This window comes from Podarcis raffonei, chromosome 1, assembly GCF_027172205.1.
Source record: "Podarcis raffonei isolate rPodRaf1 chromosome 1, rPodRaf1.pri, whole genome shotgun sequence".
Lineage (NCBI taxonomy): Eukaryota > Metazoa > Chordata > Lepidosauria > Squamata > Lacertidae > Podarcis > Podarcis raffonei.
In genome coordinates, this window is record NC_070602.1 from 85651088 (window position 1) to 85669615 (window position 18528).

Below are 18528 nucleotides of genomic sequence, written 5' to 3' on the forward strand. Positions count from 1 at the left end.
AGCGGGCAAAGTCAACACAACGCCCGGGAGCGCAGCCTGGAGACATAGGAGCCAACTCCTAGGGGTCGACGGGCGGGGCTTACCTGCCCCCCATATTTAATTCAAGTTGGCATCTCTGTCTGGAGAGGAGCGAGAGCTTTCTTATTCAGTCCCGGGGCCGTGTACCTTCAGAGCACATGCAAAGTGATAGGGAGGAAGGGAGGAAGAGAGCGTGAACCCGAGCATGTGAAAAGTTTTTTTTCGGATTCTCTTTCATAATCGAGAAGTCAGAGGCAGACTTGTGCTTCAGGGCTTGGGGAGAAGAGAGTTCTCAAAACATACTGAAGAGCTTCGGCTTGATCGATTTTCTTTTATATAATAAATGGACTTCCCGGAGGTCTGCCCTCCTCTGGACTCTGTTGCTCCTCACCTTTAATTCATCCATCCAGCCATGGGCGTAGCCACGATTTTTTTTTGGGGGGGGGCAGGACTTTGTTAACGGGGGGAGCAGGACCGACGTGATTGGTCAGTTAATTAAGTATTTCTATTGTTTTACTTGATCTGGGGCTGCTGCTGCCCCTCCTGAACCCCCTTGGCTACGCCCATGCATCCAGTTCTCTGCCACTTCTCTGCACAACCCAGTTTTCCCTTTCCTTACCAACCTGAGATTGCACTGGTCAGGGGTCATTCCAGTTGTAGTCCAACTGGATCTGGAGGGTGCCCGTCTTAACTACCAATGCAAAAGAGTGTATCTGAAGGACCCCTCAGACCTACCTTGATGGGAACCCGAATGGGCTACCCATAACCTCTAGTAACGCCCGCTCCCTCCTTTCACAATCACAAAACATCTGCCGATTATCTATCTGCCACCTACTTACTGCTTTCTGTCCTACCCACCACTGATGCATTTAGGTCCATTTTAGTCTCTGGACCAATAGATTTCGCTTTTTCAACCCATAGTAAGACATCCCTTCCTGGTCCTTTTGCTGAGTGGGGTCCTGGATTTGCTCTGATGGCACCACCTCGACCTACACCCACCTGGGTTACATTCTATCACCAGGCTCCCTATATGGGAGAGAGAGAGAGAGAGAGAGAGAGAGAGAGAGAGAGAGAGAGAAAACCTGCTACAGCCATACTGAGCTGTACGGGAAGCTTTTTCTGGGGGTGCCTTTTCCTGGGCTGGGCCTTCTCACCAGTGTTTGCAACCCATCCGGTGACCCTAAACCAAGATCTGATCCAACATTACCCTAGAAGGGTGCAGGAAGAGGTCGCTTTTTGAATATGGCAACCTATTACTGCAAATATAAGCATATCATAGCTATTGGTGCCTGCACAGCCATTCTGCAGCCAATGTGGAATTTGCTCTAAAAAAAGAAAATTGCAGGGTGAGCTTATGACTCGCCTTAGGTCACTCACTGAATCAATGGCAGAAGCGCAGTGGTGGTGGAGAGATTTGAATCCAAATCCTCAGAGTCAACTCCAACTATCTAGGCACCAGGAACACACTGGCTTCCTGGGTTTGGTTGAACACATACACACGTGCACGTCCATGCTGGGGCTATGAAATAATCATGTCTCCTGCAAGTTCAGTGGAGACTGGATGGGATGCAGCATGGAGGGCAGTACTGAGGTTGCAACTCTATCCACTCACTGGATACTCTCCATGGGGCATTTGTTGCGAAGAGGACACCAGCAGCCAGCTTGCCCCCGCCCCCCTTGTTGCGGCTGCTGTGGCAGACAGCTAAGGTAGGGTGGAAGCAAGAACAAGGCAAAAGGATGGAAAGGAAGGAGCCACAGAAAGGCATATGGGGCAGTCAGTGGTTCTGGCGATTAGGACGGGCAAGAGATGTGTGGACTTAGGGGGGGGGCTTCAAAACTGGCACGATTCATCTCTGGGGGAGGGCAGCTGCTTTGCATGCAGAAGGTTCCAGATTCCAGACATTAACACGTATCTTTAGATAAGGTTGGCAATATCCCCTGTCTGAAATCACGGAGAGCTGCTGACAGTCAGTGGGGACAGTAAGGAGCTAAAGTGGACCAAGTGGATGGTCTGATTCTGTATAAACCAACTCCCTAACTTCCTGTCCCTTGAGCCGGCACCCAGAGGCCAGCAATCCCGTTAACCTGTCAGGGGAGGATCGGCAGAGGAAGTAGTAACAACCACTTGATTTTAGTATTGAGCACCTTCAAGCACGGGCTGGTACAAACTTTCAGGGCAACAGGGCGCCAACCATGAGGAAACAGGTCCTGGCTCTTCGCTGTTCCCATGAGGTCAGGCATCATCCTTGCGATTTAGGGATTATTACCCCGTCTAGGCTGTAGTCTCTTCCCTGGACTGTATCAACTCTATCAAAGCGTGAGGTGGGTAGTGGGAGTGAAGAATAGCAGATAGGTTGAAAACTACCCCGCGTCCTAGCCAGTTCTGCCAATCCAACTTTCCCTTTCTCTCCCCCCGCCTCTGTAGGGGGAATCGACAAAGAGCCTACACAGCCAAGAGTTCCCGCCCTGAAACGCTTCCTCTTTACTCCCAAACGGCCCCGATCAACTTCTTCGGGCTTAACACAACACGGCCCACAGGGTTACCATGCCCAGGAACCAATGTCCCCACTGTGGAAGGACGTGTGGGTCAAGAATTGGCCTCCACAGTCACTTACGGACTCATTGTTAAAACCGTGTTTGTGGAAGACAATCTTACTCGGCTACGAGTGATCGCCAAAGAAAGAAGACCTGGGGAAGCTCAGCTGTGCTTCCCAAGTAGTTTGAGAGCTGGGTTCTACAGCCTCTGCCTTGGATGCAGGGGGCCTCTCTGGTTCTGACGTGAGGGAGTGGGTGGTGGCTTTGACTGACTCGAAAAGAGACGTGGAGGGTGTAGCAGTACTGAATGGATCCCTCCCTCCTCAGGCTGGCACACGAAAAGGGCAGCCGGAAAAATCCCCATAATCACAACTGGCATTGCAGTCCAGGGGGCACTATTTCCTTATTTTTTAAAACCGAGGCGCACTTCTGTGATAGGAGAGGGGGAATTTTCCTTGCATTACTGACCATCCAGATTGAATTTTTGCAAAGCGAGGCTGCCTACTTGGACGCTGTCCGGGTCCCACGTGCGCGTTGGGTTCAGCACAAGTTCTCGGTGTAGTCACTGCAAATCTAATGCGCGGGAGATTATCTGCTCCAGGTTTATGAGTTTCCATTGGCTTCCACTGAATAGCTCTGCCCACAGATAAAAGCAGCAGGTATCCAGAGGTAAACAGAATTGCTGCTATCTCGTGGTATCTCCGGGTAAAGATGGAGGGCGTGCTATTTTCTTTTTTCTTTTTAATAGATGCTGAGTGCCAATACTTTTTAGACCTGTTTACAGTGTGTAAAACTAATATTAATAATAATAATAATAATAATAATAATAATAATAATAATAATAATAATAATTTATTATTTATACCCCGCCCATCTGGCTGGGCCTCCCCAGCCACTCTGGGCGGCTTCCATAAAAACCAAAAATACAGTAAAATATCACACGTTAAAAACTTCCCTGAACAGGGCTGCCTTAAGATGTCTTCTGAATGTTAGGTAGTTGTTTATCTCTTTGACATCTGCTGGAAGGGCATTCCACAGGGCGGGCGCCACTACCGAGAAGGCCCTCTGCCTGGTTCCCTGTAGCTTTGCTTCTCGCAATGAGGGAACCGCCAGAAGGCCCTCGGCGCTAGACCTCAGCGTCCGGGCAGAATGATGGGGGTGGAGACGCTCCTTCAGGTATACTGGACCGAGGCCGTTTAGGGCTTTAAAGGTCAGCACCAACACTTTGAATTGTGCTCGGAAACGTACTGGGAGCCAATGTAGGTCTTTCAAGACCGGTGTTATATGGTCTCGACGGCCGCCCCCAGTCACCAGTCTAGCTGCTGCATTCTGGATTAGTTGTAGTTTCCGAGTCACCTTCAAAGGTAGCCCCACGTAGAGCGCATTGCAGTAATCCAAGCGGGAGATAACCAGAGCATGCACCACTCTGGCGAGACAGTCCGCAGGCAGATAGGGTCTCAGCCTACGTACCAGATGGAGCTGGTAAACAGCTGCCCTGGACACAGATTTGACCTGTGCCTCCATGGACAGCTGTGAGTCCAAAATGACTCCCAGGCTGCGCACCTGGTCCTTCAGGGGCACAGTTACCCCATTCAGGACCAGGGAATCCTCCACACCTGCCCGCCTCCTGTCCCCCAAAAACAGTACTTCTGTCTTGTCAGGATTCAACCTCAATCTGTTAGCCGCCATCCATCCTCCAACCGCCTCCAGACACTCACACAGGACCTTCACCGCCCTCACTGGTTCTGATTTAAAAGAGAGGTAGAGCTGGGTATCATCCGCATACTGATGAACACCCAGCCCAAACCTCCTGATGATCTCTCCCAGCGGCTGCATGTAAATGTTGAAAAGCATGGGGGAGAGGACAGAACCCTGAGGCACCCCACAAGTGAGAGCCCAGGGGTCTGAACACTCATCCCCCACCACCACTTTCTGAACACGGCCCAGGAGGAAGGAGCGGAACCACTGTATGACAGTGCCCCCAGCTCCCAGCCCCTCAAGACGGTCCAGAAGGATGTTATGGTCGATGGTATCAAACGCCGCTGAGAGATCCAGCAGAACTAGGAAACAGCTCTCACCTTTGTCTCTAGCCCGCCGGAGATCATCAACCAGTGCGACCAAGGCAGTTTCAGTCCCATGATGAGGCCTGAATCCCGACTGGAAGGGATCCAAATGGTCCGCTTCTTCCAGGCGTGCCTGGAGTTGTTCGGCAACCGCTCGCTCAATCACCTTGCCCAAGAATGGAAGATTTGAGACTGGGCGATAGTTGGCCATCGTGGCCGCATCTAAAGATGGTTTTTTAAGAAGCGGTTTAATAACCGCCTCTTTCAGCGGGTCTGGGAAGGCTCCCTCACGGAGGGAAGCATTCACCACCCCACGAAGCCCATCGTCCAGTCCTTCCCGGCTAGCTTTTATAAGCCAGGATGGGCAAGGATCCAGGAGACAGGTGGTTGGTCTCACTCGTCCAAGCAGCCTGTCCACATCCTCGGAGGTAACAGATTGGAATTGATCCCACTCAACTTGACTAGACAGAACTCTAGCACTCTCCCGCCCCGGCCCTGCTCCCACGGTGGAGTCTACTTCTTCCCGAATCTGAGCGATTTTATCTGCAAAAAACTTTGCAAAATCATTGCAGGAGAACATGCGGCCCATACTGGGCCCCGATGTTGCAGGTGGTTCCGCTAAATTGTGAACCACCTGAAAAAGTCTCCTGCTGCTGTTTTCTGCAGATGCAATAGAGGCGGTGAAGAAATTCTTCTTCGCCGTCGCTATCGCCACTTGGTAGGCTCGACATTGAGCTCTAACCTGTGTCCGGTCAGATTCGGAATGAGTTATCCGCCACCGGCGCTCTAGCCGTCTCAACGATTGTTTCATTGCCCTCAGATCCGTGGAAAACCACGGGGCTGTCCGGGCTCCATGCAATCGGAGAGGGCGCTTCGGAGCCAAACAGTCAATAGCCCTGGTTAACTCCGCATTCCAGCGGGCCACCAGGGAATCAGCTGAAAGGCCATCAACATGGGATAAAGCATCCCCTACCACTCTCTGGAAACCATTTGGATCCATTAAGTGGCGGGGGCGGACCATCCGAATTGGTCCCACCTCCCTGCAGAGGGGATGGGTCGCAGAGAAGTCCAGTTGTGTCAAATAAAACTATCACTGTAAAATGAACCATTCTATGCTCCAATCAGCTCATACTAGATATGAGGGAGATATGCTATGCTGGGCAATTAAGATCCACACCAGAAAATTTAGCTCAGAGCACCCTCCCCTTTCTCCTGGGCTTCTGAGACATCATTACACACCATACACAGTCCTATTGTCAGTCTTAAGGGACAGAAATGCATTAAAAAGAAAAGAAAGTTCAGACTCCTGAAACTGTTGCAAATCACAAGTGGAGAGAGCTCTGTTGCACTCGTCCTGCTTTTGCGTTTCCCATAGGCATCTGGCTGGTCATTATGAGAGCAGAATGTTGGTCTAGATAGGCCTTTGGCCTGATTATGATGGGGCTCTTATGTTCTTATGTGTGGTGTTCACTTTGAATACACACACCCCAAGTAAATAACAAGGTATATGCCCTGCACTAGGTGGAAGACTGGGGGCTAGAACTTAAGAGGAAGAAGTGGAGAGAGAAGAGTTAAGGCTGATGGGAGTTTGGGACATCAACCTAAGAAGGGGCGTGGATGGTATGAAGTGCATTAACATACTCTTCTCTACCCTCTTCTCAGGGCCTTTACACTCAGGTTACTGTCTCACTAGAAGACTGTAGCATTATAAATTTTTATAATACAAGCAGGAGCTAATGGAGATCACTCACAAAAATATATAGGCAGTTTTGCAGACTCCCTACAAGTTAGTTAAACACTGGAAGGCAACTCTTGCATCTGTAAACTAAGAGAACAAGTGTAGATTAGGAAAGCATGTGTATAACTTTGCTCTGCAGCTTAACTAATTTTACCCTCCCCAACTGCTTCCCTTATCTTTCATTAATGTTTTCCTTGGTTCACCGTAATAGTGTAAGTGGCCATGAAGAGCTGTATAGTTATTGGGTGGGACACTGAAGGAAGTTTTTCAATATGGGGTACTATTTCTATGGAGACAGAAATCTATTTTTGTATTCTTGAATGAATCTTTGTATTCAGGCACTGATGTGGACCAGAGGTAGGGATTTTTCTCAGCCTGAGGGCTGAATTTCCCTTCTGGGCATCTTTCTGGGGGCCATATGCTAGTGGTGGACAGAGATAGAAGCAAAAGTGGGCAGAGCAACGAATGTAAACTTTGCCTTTGTACAGCAGGCTAGTTTCTGCATACACTCACACACCCCTCTCTATCCTCCATCCAGGGAAATCAATGACACATTCCAGCCAGGCAGTAACATTCAGGGGGTCCTGGGTAGAGTTCAGTGGGCCATACTAAGAGGGCTGGAGGGTCTCTATTTGACACCCCATAAACCTGAGGTTCCCCACCCATGCTGTGGAGACTAGAAGGCAAGGGTGGAGACTGAAGTTGGTTCCTGGGTTTGCAGTTTCTCATTCAAGAGAGGTGCTTTACTACCTGAAGAAATTGGGGCAGGGGAGATTTCTTCCATAAAGTAAGTTTTCCCCCTGCAAGGTGCCCTAGTATTGCATTAAACCAAAAGCTTCACCTTTGTGCAAATAATGTCCCTCTATGCAATTTGTCACTCATAAACATATGAATGAACTAAGAAACATAAGAAACAGCAGGATTTACATTTGGGAATAGACCCTGGACCATCCCAAGCTATGCCAACTGTTTCTGATTTGAGTGTGGACTTATTTTAGGGGACAAATATTGCAGTAGGGGGTCCTATAGTTCCTTCACTTGCGGGTACATTTCCACCAGCTGGTTCAAAACACATTGACTATACTATGGCCAGCACATAATTCAGGTGTTTAAACACTTGCACTGGCTGCCCATACACTACACTACCAGGCCAGGTTCTTGTATTAATTTACAAGGCCCTTAACAACTTAGGTCCAGGATACCTCAGGACTACTGAATCCCTTATATCCCTGCCCAGTCACAGAGGTATTTGGGGGAATCACTGTTAATGGTCTCCATGGTTCAGCTGCACGACTCCTACCCACCAGAAGCAGTGCATTCAGTGTTGTGCGCCCAATTTTATGGAACTCCCAGTTGAGATCAGGTAGGCCCCCACTCTGTTGAACTCCAAGCACCTCTTTTATCCCAGCAGGAATTTTAATAGAAATATGAATTTATAATGTTGACAATTTTTAAATATTTTCTGTATTGTATTTATTGTACACGGGACATGGGTGGTGCTGTGGTCTAAACCACAGAGCCTAGGGCTTGCCGATCAGAAGGTCGGCAGTTCAAATCCCCGCGACAGGATGAGCTCCCATTGTTCGGTCCCTGCTCCTGCCAACCTAGCAGTTCGAAAGCACATTGAAGTGCAAGTAGATAAATAAATAGGTACTGCTCTAGAGGGAAGGTAAATGGCATTTCCGTGCACTGCTCTGGTTCGCCAGAAGTGGCTTAGTCATGCTGGCCACATGACCCGGAAGCTGTCTGCAGACAAACGCCGGCTCCCTCGGCCAGTAAAGTGAGATAAGCGCCACAACCCCAGAGTCGTCTGTGACTGGACCTAATGGTTAGGGGTCCTTTACCGTTACCTTTTTATTTATTGTACACCACTTAGAGACAATTGTAGTTAAGTTGTAAAATAATTGTTTCAAGAAGTAAAAATAAATAAGTGGCAATAAAAATATATATATAAAAGATACACACTAGAAAACACCTTGTACAAACATGCAATTTTGGCAGAACACAGTGGACCCTAAGGCTACTATCCTATATACAAATTCTACAGGGCTTTCATTTTAGTAAAAACAACTATTTAAAAATAATTAAAATCAATGATAAGCTGAAAAACTGAATAAAACATGTGTCTACATATCTGGATAGGCTTGCCTAAACAAAAATATTTTTAGCAGAGAGTACCAAAGAGAGTACAGTGAAGGCACCTGCCTGATGCCAACAGGCTGGGAGTGTGGGTGCTGCCACAGTAAAATATCTATTTCTTACACTGTGAGATGAGTATCATGCGACACCTGTAACAGTGCCAGTTCTGCAGATTGGTCAAGTGCCATATATGGATAAGGTGATGTTTTACCATAAAGTGGCTTCCACTGCTAATAGTAAAACCAGCTAATATAATATTTTAACATGAAACTAGAGTGACTGGCACAGACACAGTAGTTGAGTATTACTTTGTGTCATGGTAGTAGCTGTCATTAAACTCGTCAAACAAATTAATAATGTCATAGTCTTGTCAGCATACTCTGTGTCATTTCTCTCTGCTACTTAGCCTGATGAGCAAGTACGCTCCTTCTTAACGATACACCAAGTCCTAATTGCAATGGCTGCTTTTGGACCCTTCCCAGTGTCACTTGCCGCCTGATTTCCTAGCAGGAAATGTCTAATGCAAAGGTGAAAGTAGCTCAGCCAGGAGTAGTCTCTGAACAGGAACACCACTACTTCAATTTTTTATTTTTACAAAAAAACTCTTTCACTTCTCCTTATGCTGATGATGTCTCTTTAATGACAAATGCAGATGCTTGTCTGGGCTGCACCACTTGGGCAGGGCCGTGTGGTGGTCAGGGACTGTGTTCTGCAGACAGAGCTCACACCCATTCTGCCTGTTGCCTGTAGCGTGTTTGCTTGGAATGACAGCCTCTAGGACATCCTCAGACAGGAGCCAGATGATTGTTTTAAAGAGAGTTAAAAGTGGTTTGAAAGAGACTTTGATTCTTGTGGTGTACAAACATGTCCCTTTTGTCACTTTGTTGCTTATTCAAACAGGTTGTGCAGGTTTTTTCAAAAATGAAAAGCCTGCCAAACTTATTGGATCAAAGATAACAGTGGAATGAGTATACACACCCAAGCAGTGTTCACTCTTTCAAGCTGCCCCCAACTTCTTGGGAAGGGGGGAAAGATGTTTGTTTGCCTCCTCAGTTTGTATCAGGAGATGTGCAGTTTTGTCCCTTACTGTCTCAGTACAAATCTTTGCACACTTCCCCTACAGGCATGTTTCCTTTGCCTGAAATTGTAGGCTTAGGGCTTGGGGTTTTGTTTGTTATGTTTGGAGTTTTATGTGCTGTGTCTTACCCATGTGGATGAAGACAGGAAGTTGGTACTTTGTTAGTACAAGAAGTTACAGAATTGTTATCAAGAAAGCACAGGACAAGCATCAATTGCAACTAATCTAGTTTAATCACCCTGGAACATTCACAGGCACATTATTGAAAGTGCAATCATGTACAACTTCACCATTAACACATTGGGGGCAAATCATTATGAATGTGCAATAAAAAAGACATCTGGAGGGGCTCTATGTTTCAACAATTTTCCCCCTCCCCCCAATATATATTCAGATGTAATAAACATAATCATATTAATTACTTTAAAAAGACAGATATGTCAACAATAGAAATGGAGGGGTATGAAGTCTGAGTATAAAATTAGTGTTAGATAAACTAGGGAGCTAAGACTGACTGCAAGTACATTGTACACTGACAGGCAGTGGCTGACTATCTAGGGTTCCAGACAGGTGCATTTCCCATATCTATCTGGAGGTACCAGGGATTGAACATGGGATCTTTTGCATGCAAAGCATGTGCCCCCCCAAGAACATTAAGTTATATATTATGTAATCACTCATTCTATATGGTTCAAAATATGAATTTAAGACTCCAGATTTCAAGATTTCATAAACTCCAGATTTCATTTTAAAAACATTCAGTAATGTAAAACTGTACTGTTCTGGTTAATCAATCTAAGACTCTACAATCAGTTCACTGAAACCTTTTGGTCCTTCTGTTTCTGCAGTGGGAACCATAGCAGAATGTGTCACACTATGTCAGTGGACAAACCCCAATATGTTAGGATGAATCTTTAGATAATTCCAGAACTCTGCATCTACTATTTCTTCATTTTTCATATCAGTATCTTGTTAACAGGCAGCAGAGTTGAACTATTCTGGCTTCACTGGGGAAGAAAAGGAAGAGACTTTTTAGCTTAATTCCCTCTAAGGTCAGAGGAGTTAATTTCATTGTGAATGGTTCTGTGGCTATTGGGTGTGGCCCAGCAGGACAGCATGAGCACTATTTGACTGACAGCCAAAGTGGGCAGGACAGCATTTGGGGGAAGGTAATTCTTTAGCATCACTTGCTATAGCAGAAGCCTCTTCCCCTTCTGGCCTCTAGGATGTGGTTTTCCAGCTTGCTTGCAATGATAGCCTGTAATTCCTTTGGCCAAGAGCAATCTGTTTTTATTCGCCTTTTGATCCTGGAAGCAGGTATGAGGGGGTAGTATGTTAGAAACCTGCTTTGCAGCTACAGTAAACTGCTTCCTTTCACAACACTAGGACTTCATGGGCATCAAATGACACAACGTTTGCTATAAAAATCTGGAGGTTTGGTATAGTGAAGTTCTGCAGGTTGAAGGATAGACGAAGGGCATAAGAATGAAGTAAAAGTCAGTGCAAGAAGAGAACTGTACTCCAGTGAAGACAGGACTATGTAGTAATGAACTGTATGAGTAAGAAGGGTTTACAGCACAGTCCTGTACAACTCATGACCGCACAAGCCAAACAGAGCCCAGAAGCCTAATGCTATCATTGCCAGGTGCTATACAACCCCACTGTTCTTGTGGTCTCAAATAGCAAAAGCAATAGATGTACTGAGATCTCAGTGAGCCCTTATACTCGTATGAGGCAGAAAGGTGATTTTTAAATATACTGCCCTGTGATCCTCAGATGAAAGATGTCATTCAGCTTGGCAAGTCCAAAGTTGTGTAGATCTATGTTGCAGAAAATGTTTCAGGATGTGTGGAACTTCAGCTTACAAACATGATGATATTAAACAAAAAGTCCAAGAGAACCCCATATGTGCTCCGAGTTCTGGGTGCTGCAGTTCTAAACTTGTTGTTAGACATGGTATATGGCAAGTTTTGGAATATTGATAGGCAGCAAAAGATTTAAATTAATTATTATTATTATTATTATTATTATTATTATTATTACTAGGGAAGGTGTCATTTTTCTACCTCAGGCACCAGCATCCCTTGGACTGCCTCTGTGCAAAAATAAAGGTAGAAGGTTATGTCCTATCTCTAGCTATAAGGGCAGGAAAAGTCTGATCAGTCAAAGGACTAAGGTTTCACAGACTTAACATTAGATATTTAGGGAAGAGAATATTCTGTGCCTTAAAAAAAGCAAATGTTTGCATCAAGGAAAGTGGAGCCCAGGCTAAAATTATGTTCGTGTGAATTTGCTTGAATCAGTATAGTGTACCTTCATTTCATCAAAATTTAATCCTCTGCAGGATTTTTTTTTGAAAAATAGAGTAGAACTAAACAAAGGATGAGAGGAAGCAAGTGCTGAGTGGAAGAGAAGGAAGACACAGATTAAGAGACATAGATTCTATGCAGAGACAGAAGACCATGCAAATCACACAGACTAACACAACCCCAACCCATGCCCTGCTTTGGGTTTTGCACCTTTGTTAGACGATGTCCACATCCTTCTTAAACATTTATCTACCACCAAGAAGGCTGTAAGCGTGTAGAAAAAAGAAGATGTGGTTCAGCTGATTGATGCTGGCAATGCTGCATTGTATAGTGCATGTGTAAAAGACACTGCATCAGTAAGCCCAACTTTTTTATCCAAGGTCTTCATTACACACACATTAACAAAGTGGGGTATAGATTTTATGGACAGAATAGGTGTAGTAGGAGCCCAGATAACTATCAATCTTGGATTCCTATCACTGTCCACTTTCTTTTCCCTGCTTTTTACTTTGAATGCATCATCTCCAAGTTTCAAGGCTAGTATCTGTACTCCAGAAATTAAGAAAAAAATAGCCAGAGGTAGGGCAATAGACAGCTGTAGTGTGGAAGGGGATACTGCCCACTATGGTGCCCAACATGGCAAGAAAGAGGGGAGAGGGAAGGAACAGAGTGGCATAGCTGTATTCTGGAGCAAAAAAAAGTCCATCTCTCTTCCAGTTGCTCCAGGAAGAGGGAGAGGTTCAATACAACAACAGCATTTCTGTCTCTGTGGAAGAGTCATTTGCATCAGCCAAATAGCCCTTTTGCCTTCTTCCTTTTGCTCTTGGCAATGGGCAAATGAACCTTCTGGGTCTGGGAGGAAGGTACCTGGAAAGAAGAGGCAATAGTTAGAACCAATCAGTTAACAAATCAATTCATCAGTAGGAACAAACAAAAACAATTACAGCCACACAGGATCTCTCTGGTATATTCACTTTGAGCATTTGGCTATCCAGACACAGAGCTTACAGTTGTTGCATGGGTTGTGAACAGTAGCAAGTAGCTGGCAGTAGCACTTGGTAATGTTGGTTGGTCATGGGATAAATGTGTCTTTTGTATATCTAACTTATGAAGGTTACATCTGTGGGGCAAAAAGAAGCTGGAGGAGTCCACAGGACATCCATGAGTTAATCAATCTCACAGTGAACAAGGGAAGTCCCTACTCCAGACACCAGCTAGTCCTCTTGATGCAGGGCACTCAGTAAGGGGATGGTGAAGCATGGTTTGGATTGACCAAGACCCCCTTGCCTATGCCATTTCCCCTTTGTTTATATGAAAACTACATTCCTAAGGACTCTCTAGTTACTCTTTTTCATGCAGTAAATCAAATCTTGATTTTGCTTTGCACTGACATTTTAGTACTTTTGTTTTTCCACATGGCCAAACTTATATTCACTTATTTATACAACACGTGCAATTTTTACTCATTTGTAACAGGGATAGACACCTTTCCATTAGGAAGCTCCGCTGTGATAGAACATCATATTTTTCTAGCACTCAAAATGCAATATATAATCACTGGGGAAATGTAATTCTCTCTCCCAGTCACTGCAATCTGGAATGCTGTCTGGAATGCAGTTGTATGAATGTCACATACACTTATTGCCTAGTGCCTATAACAACACTACTGGCAAACGACCTAACTCCTCACACACACAAATGCCATCCTCATTTTATGAGCTTTCAAAAATTTGTATGCGCTGGCAGGGTCAGTACATGATCTTCTCTTCCCATGTGACTTTGCTACTTCACATATCACTGGAGCACTGTGGGATAGAATAATATGAAAGTGGCAACCATACTGCTTCAGCAAACTAGGCCTTAGGTCTGCTTTCAATTCCTGTTTTCTCCCCTTCTCATTAGTTTCTCCTTATTCTGTAAAACCCATCTACCCTTTTAAATCTTTCTTCTACCAACAGCATGTTACTCCACTTGCCTGGAAGAGCATTCTCCTTCTAATCTATTAAGCTACCTCCCAACACTTTTCCTATTTCATTTCTCCCCCAGCATAACATGTTTCCACTGCCATCCTTGGTCACATCCTCAATGGGTGACTGCACAGCTCCTGTGGCTCCCAGTATGAATCCCTATGAAACTGCTGCCAGAAGGATGAAGGCAGATGTACATTTTAAAATGTCTAAGTGAAGGGACCATAGCTTAGTGGTAGAGCACATGCTCTGCATGCAAATGATCCCCAGATTTAAACCCTGGCATCAGGTAGCAGTAATGGGGAAAACCTTTGGCCAAGAACCCTGGAGAATCATTGCCAGTCATAGTAGAGAGCACTGGACTTGGTGGACCATTGGGATGAGTCAGAAAAAGGCACCACTTTTCCCATGCCTTCTGCTGCTAGGGAGCTCTCCTCCTCTCCTATTTACATTACAAATATACCTTGACAAGCCTTTTGCCACGCACCCCCAACCCACAGCTGGTATTCAGTAAGCGGTGAGCAACAGCACCTCACACTCTCTTGTGTTTGTTGCCAAACTGTAGACATTCACCTGCCCCTTTCTATTCTGAGATTGCAGGACATACATGGGCTGGCAACCTATGGTTTGCTTACTCCGCCACACCTCTGTGGAGCTGGCAGACCACTATATAACATAACAGAGCTGCAAAATCTAGTAGATGCATCAGGATCTCTGGGAAAGTTCCTGTGTCTCTCCATCCACATTCACGGCATGGTTACCCCGAATCATATCCTCATACATCTATCCCTTCCCTGGCCCATTCCCACATGTACGCTGAGGGGCTCCTCTCACCACTGTGTCTTGTGTACACTGTGCAGCTGCTGACTGCGATTCAGTCTTCTTCTCCTCATTTGGCAAATCTGCAGCCTTCTGGGCAAGGTCCTGGAAGCTGGCATGTTCAGGACTCTCACAGTCTCCTGATAGTGTCAAATAAAAACAACATACATGGGAGCGAGGAATTAAGTAGGCCAATGTACATAAGAAAGAGCAGGGGCAAGGGATAGAAATCAAATAAATATATTTTTGTAAATTGACATCTCCTATCTACCTAGGTACCTACCTATACAGAAATATAAATCCTTCCCCCTAAGATCACAGAGCTGTAGAGTAACAACAGTAGTGTCCCGGGAAAGGATAATTTTAGTTTAACAAGAGGCCATCTCTTCTGGCTTCTGGGGGTAGCAGCAGCAACCAACCCACAAGTCTATCCTCCCTCCAACATCTAAGGAAGATAATTCACATCCTCACTCTATACCACTTACATAAGTTTAAAACTTGTAAATGGAAACAGCTGGAAGGAGTTGGGCCATACTGAAATGTGCAGGGGAACACTAACAGTAGGGAAGGCAAATATGACCACATTTTATTTAGTTATCCAAATGTATAGCTTCGCTCATTAAATTTCATAGTATTTTACAAAATTAAAAGTATCAACAATAAAAGAATAAAGAATAAAAAGTCAGCAAGAGTACATACAGTAGCCGTCATAGAAGAAATCAGTCCATGAAGATTTTTTGAAACATAATTTTTATTGGCTTCCATAAAGGACAGAAGGGGAAAATATGTGTGTCTCTTTTTTGGAATAATTCCAAAGAATTAGGACTGCCATTGAAAAGGCACTGATCCTTGTAAAGACCTCAACTGCCAGGAGAGAGAGCATAGAGAAGGAGACTTTCCCTAAGATAATCAGGACCCGAGCATTTGAGGGCTTTAAAGGGTTAAAAAGCAGCACTTTGAACAGGGGCTTGAATCAAATAAGCAGGTAGTTCGCACATGGGCATAGCCAGGATTTATGTTAGCAGGAACAGGATTTATGTTGGGGGGGGCAGAACTGAGCTATCTGCAATGTGATAGGTCAGTTAGTTAAGTATTTTTATTATTTACTTGATTTAAGCGGGAGGCAGCTTCACACACATACACCCTGCCCCCTGGCTACTCCCATGAGCACAGATGCCTCAAAACAGGTGATATAGGACCATACTGATAGGCACCAATCAACAGGCAAGTAGCTGCATTATGTACTAGCTGAAGCTTCTGAATAGACTTTGAAGGCAGCATCATATGGAGTGCATTATGGCAATCCAACCTTGGAATAACTAAAGCAGGGATGGGGAACCCCATGTCTAACACCAAATGCAGCTCTCCAGCCTTCTCTCCAGACCACACTCCCTCCCCAGGCTACAACCCTTGCTGGCCTTCCTTCAGAAAATCAAGTCTTTTTGCCTGGCCTTAATGTCTCTTTGTACACTGATTGACTCTTCCTTGCCTATATGGAGTATAGAGAAGGGTATGCAAGTGTGTATGAATTAGGGGTCTTTATCATGGTGTCTGTGAAGGTTTCCAATGGTGTGCCTGGGCAGGTGCAACAGACTCTGAGCTTTCACTTCTTTTTAAAGTAAGTCTCTAGCTCTTCTAGAAAGGAGGTTATGGGGCAGAATGTGCAAATTCCTTTTAAAAAAATTAGTTTTTATGAAGGAGTTTTTGTTTTAGAAAGCAAACAGATAAACAGGGAAAGGTACATCTATTGTCTCCACATTCAATTCATAGTCTTTTTCATAGTTCGTTTATGCATATTGCAGTTTAGGGGGAAGGAGTGGGGGAGAGAGATAGGGGGTATTGTTCTTTTATTCTATTGCCTATTACTGTATTAGTTTAGGTGGGCTGTGTCAGCATCACATGGGTAGGTCCTTTGTTTATGTATTATTTATTATTGATAATGTGAGAGGTTAGGGCAGGCTTCCTCAACCTCAGCCCTCCAATGTTTTCAGCCTACAACTCACATAATCCCTTGCTAGCAGGACCAATGGTCAGGGATGATGGGAACTGTAGTCTCAAAACATCTGGAGGGCCAAGGTTGAGGAAGCCTGGGTTAGGGGTTCCCAAGCTTGGTTGATTTCATTCAGCTGAATGCAGTGTGGCTTGTTTTTTGGGGGGAGGGCTAGGTTGTCGGGTCAGGCAAGCCATATTGATTTTTATGCTGTTGCGGGGGGATAGGTCATTGTCCTGTTGTGCTGTGTTTGTGATAAAGGGGAACCACACCGGGGCATAGCTGTCAACTTTTCCCTTTTCTTGTAAGGAATCCTATTCGGAATAAGGGAATTTCCCTTTAAAAAAGGGAAATGTTGACAGCTATGCACCGAGGTGAAGGCGTCCTCCTTTGCTTGTCCCTGTGTTAGTTTGAGTTTGTTGGTTAACTTCTCTAGTAGCGTGGGTTCCCACACATTTCGATACCCATGGTCTATGTTCACTCCCGATAGGTTCTTCCAGTGTTTAGTTACGATATTGTGTAAGCATCAGGTTGTTGGGGGTGGTTGGCTCTCTAATTTTGTGTTATGTCATGTCCTCCAACAGCAGTCATTTTGTAACTGGCTCTCCCAGTATTTCTTCAAAATTCAAAATGTGCTCACAAGTCCAAAAAGGTTGGCAGCCCCTGGTATAGATTCTAGCCTATTGTACAAAGATACGTGCCAGTGGTGGGCAGGAGCCAAAGGCAAAAGTAAACAGAGCAATACATGTGAACGTGGCCCTTGAAAGACTGCCCAGAAAGGAATGTGATTTGGGGGCTGAAAAAGGTTCCTCATCCCTGTACTAAAGCATGAACGATAATGGCCAGAGTAGCCAGTGCTTAAGACAGATGAGCAGGAATTGCAAGGAGAAATGGCAAGGGTGTACAAGAGAATAATACACATAAAAATGGCACATCAAGAGGTTGTTTCACTCTCTTGTGGGTAAGACTAGCTTTCTTTCTTTTTTTGAGCTAGAAGCAACCCATCTGGAGATGCATCAGGAAAACTGCATGGCTATTTTGTGGCAGTTCAAAAACATCAAAGTTAAGATTATTCCTGTTTATGGCCATTGCCAGATGTATTCCTATCTTCACAAGAGTAGTGTTGCAGTAGACACATCCTTCCCATTGCATGATTCATTTACTCACCTTCCCAATGCCGTTTGCAAGCTGCCCTAGCCTGCTTTTGGGACACTGACACATAGAGCTCTTTCAGGTTAGAAGTGAATTGGTGCCCATCTCCCAGGCAGCAAGCCTGGGGCAAAATCTGTGAAGCAAAAGGGGAGCATGTCAAGCTAGCTATGAAGCATGTCAGAGGTGGGAATACAAGAATCTAGACTACACAACACAAGACAGCCTCATTTCAACTACAGTGGTACCTTGGTACTCAAATGACTTGGCTTCTGAACACCGCACACCGGGAAGTAAATGTTCTGGTTTTCGAATGTTTTTTGGAAGCCAAACGTCCGACACGGCTTCCTTTTGAGTGCAGGAAGCTCCTTCATCCAATCAGAAGCCGTGCCTTGGTTTTCGAATGTTTTTGGGCAGTGCTTTTTTCTCAAAAATTGTTTAGGGGTACTCTCATTTTCCTACTGATATTGAAATACTGCCCCTCAATGAGGCCAAACTTAAATTCACAAAATGTTTAGGGGTATGCGTACCCCTGCATCCCCCCAGAAAAAAGCACTGGTTTTGGGAGTCAAACCAACTCCCGAAATGGATTAAGTTTGAGAACCAAGGTACCACTGTGCAGCTCACCAGATAGGCACTTAGAAGGGTGCTGATTCTGTACTACAGTGTTACCAATAATGCTTGTGATAGGAAAGGCATCTCAGTAGTTGTACTGCATACTAA

General features: G+C 45.1%; 1 protein-coding gene and 1 long non-coding RNA gene across 6 annotated transcripts in view; one reads left to right on the forward strand and one right to left on the reverse strand.

Annotated features, from left to right (window-relative positions):
* LOC128420398 (uncharacterized) overlaps positions 1-18528 on the forward strand; it is a 75480-nt gene that overhangs the window by 33995 nt on the left and 22957 nt on the right. The window lies entirely within an intron of this gene.
* Positions 3446-18528, reverse strand: part of NHEJ1 (non-homologous end joining factor 1) — a 131125-nt gene continuing 116042 nt past the window's right edge. For 4 of the 5 annotated variants that reach the window (XM_053401965.1, XM_053401960.1, XM_053401953.1 and 1 more), the window contains 3 exons: positions 17824-17941; positions 14682-14806; positions 9786-12747 (listed from right to left, as the gene is read on the reverse strand). In XM_053401965.1, the coding sequence (XP_053257940.1) occupies positions 12667-12747; positions 14682-14806; positions 17824-17941 (324 nt within the window). In that variant the 3' untranslated portion in view covers positions 9786-12666. Of the gene's footprint in view, positions 3523-9785; positions 12748-14681; positions 14807-17823; positions 17942-18528 lie in introns of those variants that run through there. The other variant, XR_008332010.1, reaches the window with a different exon arrangement.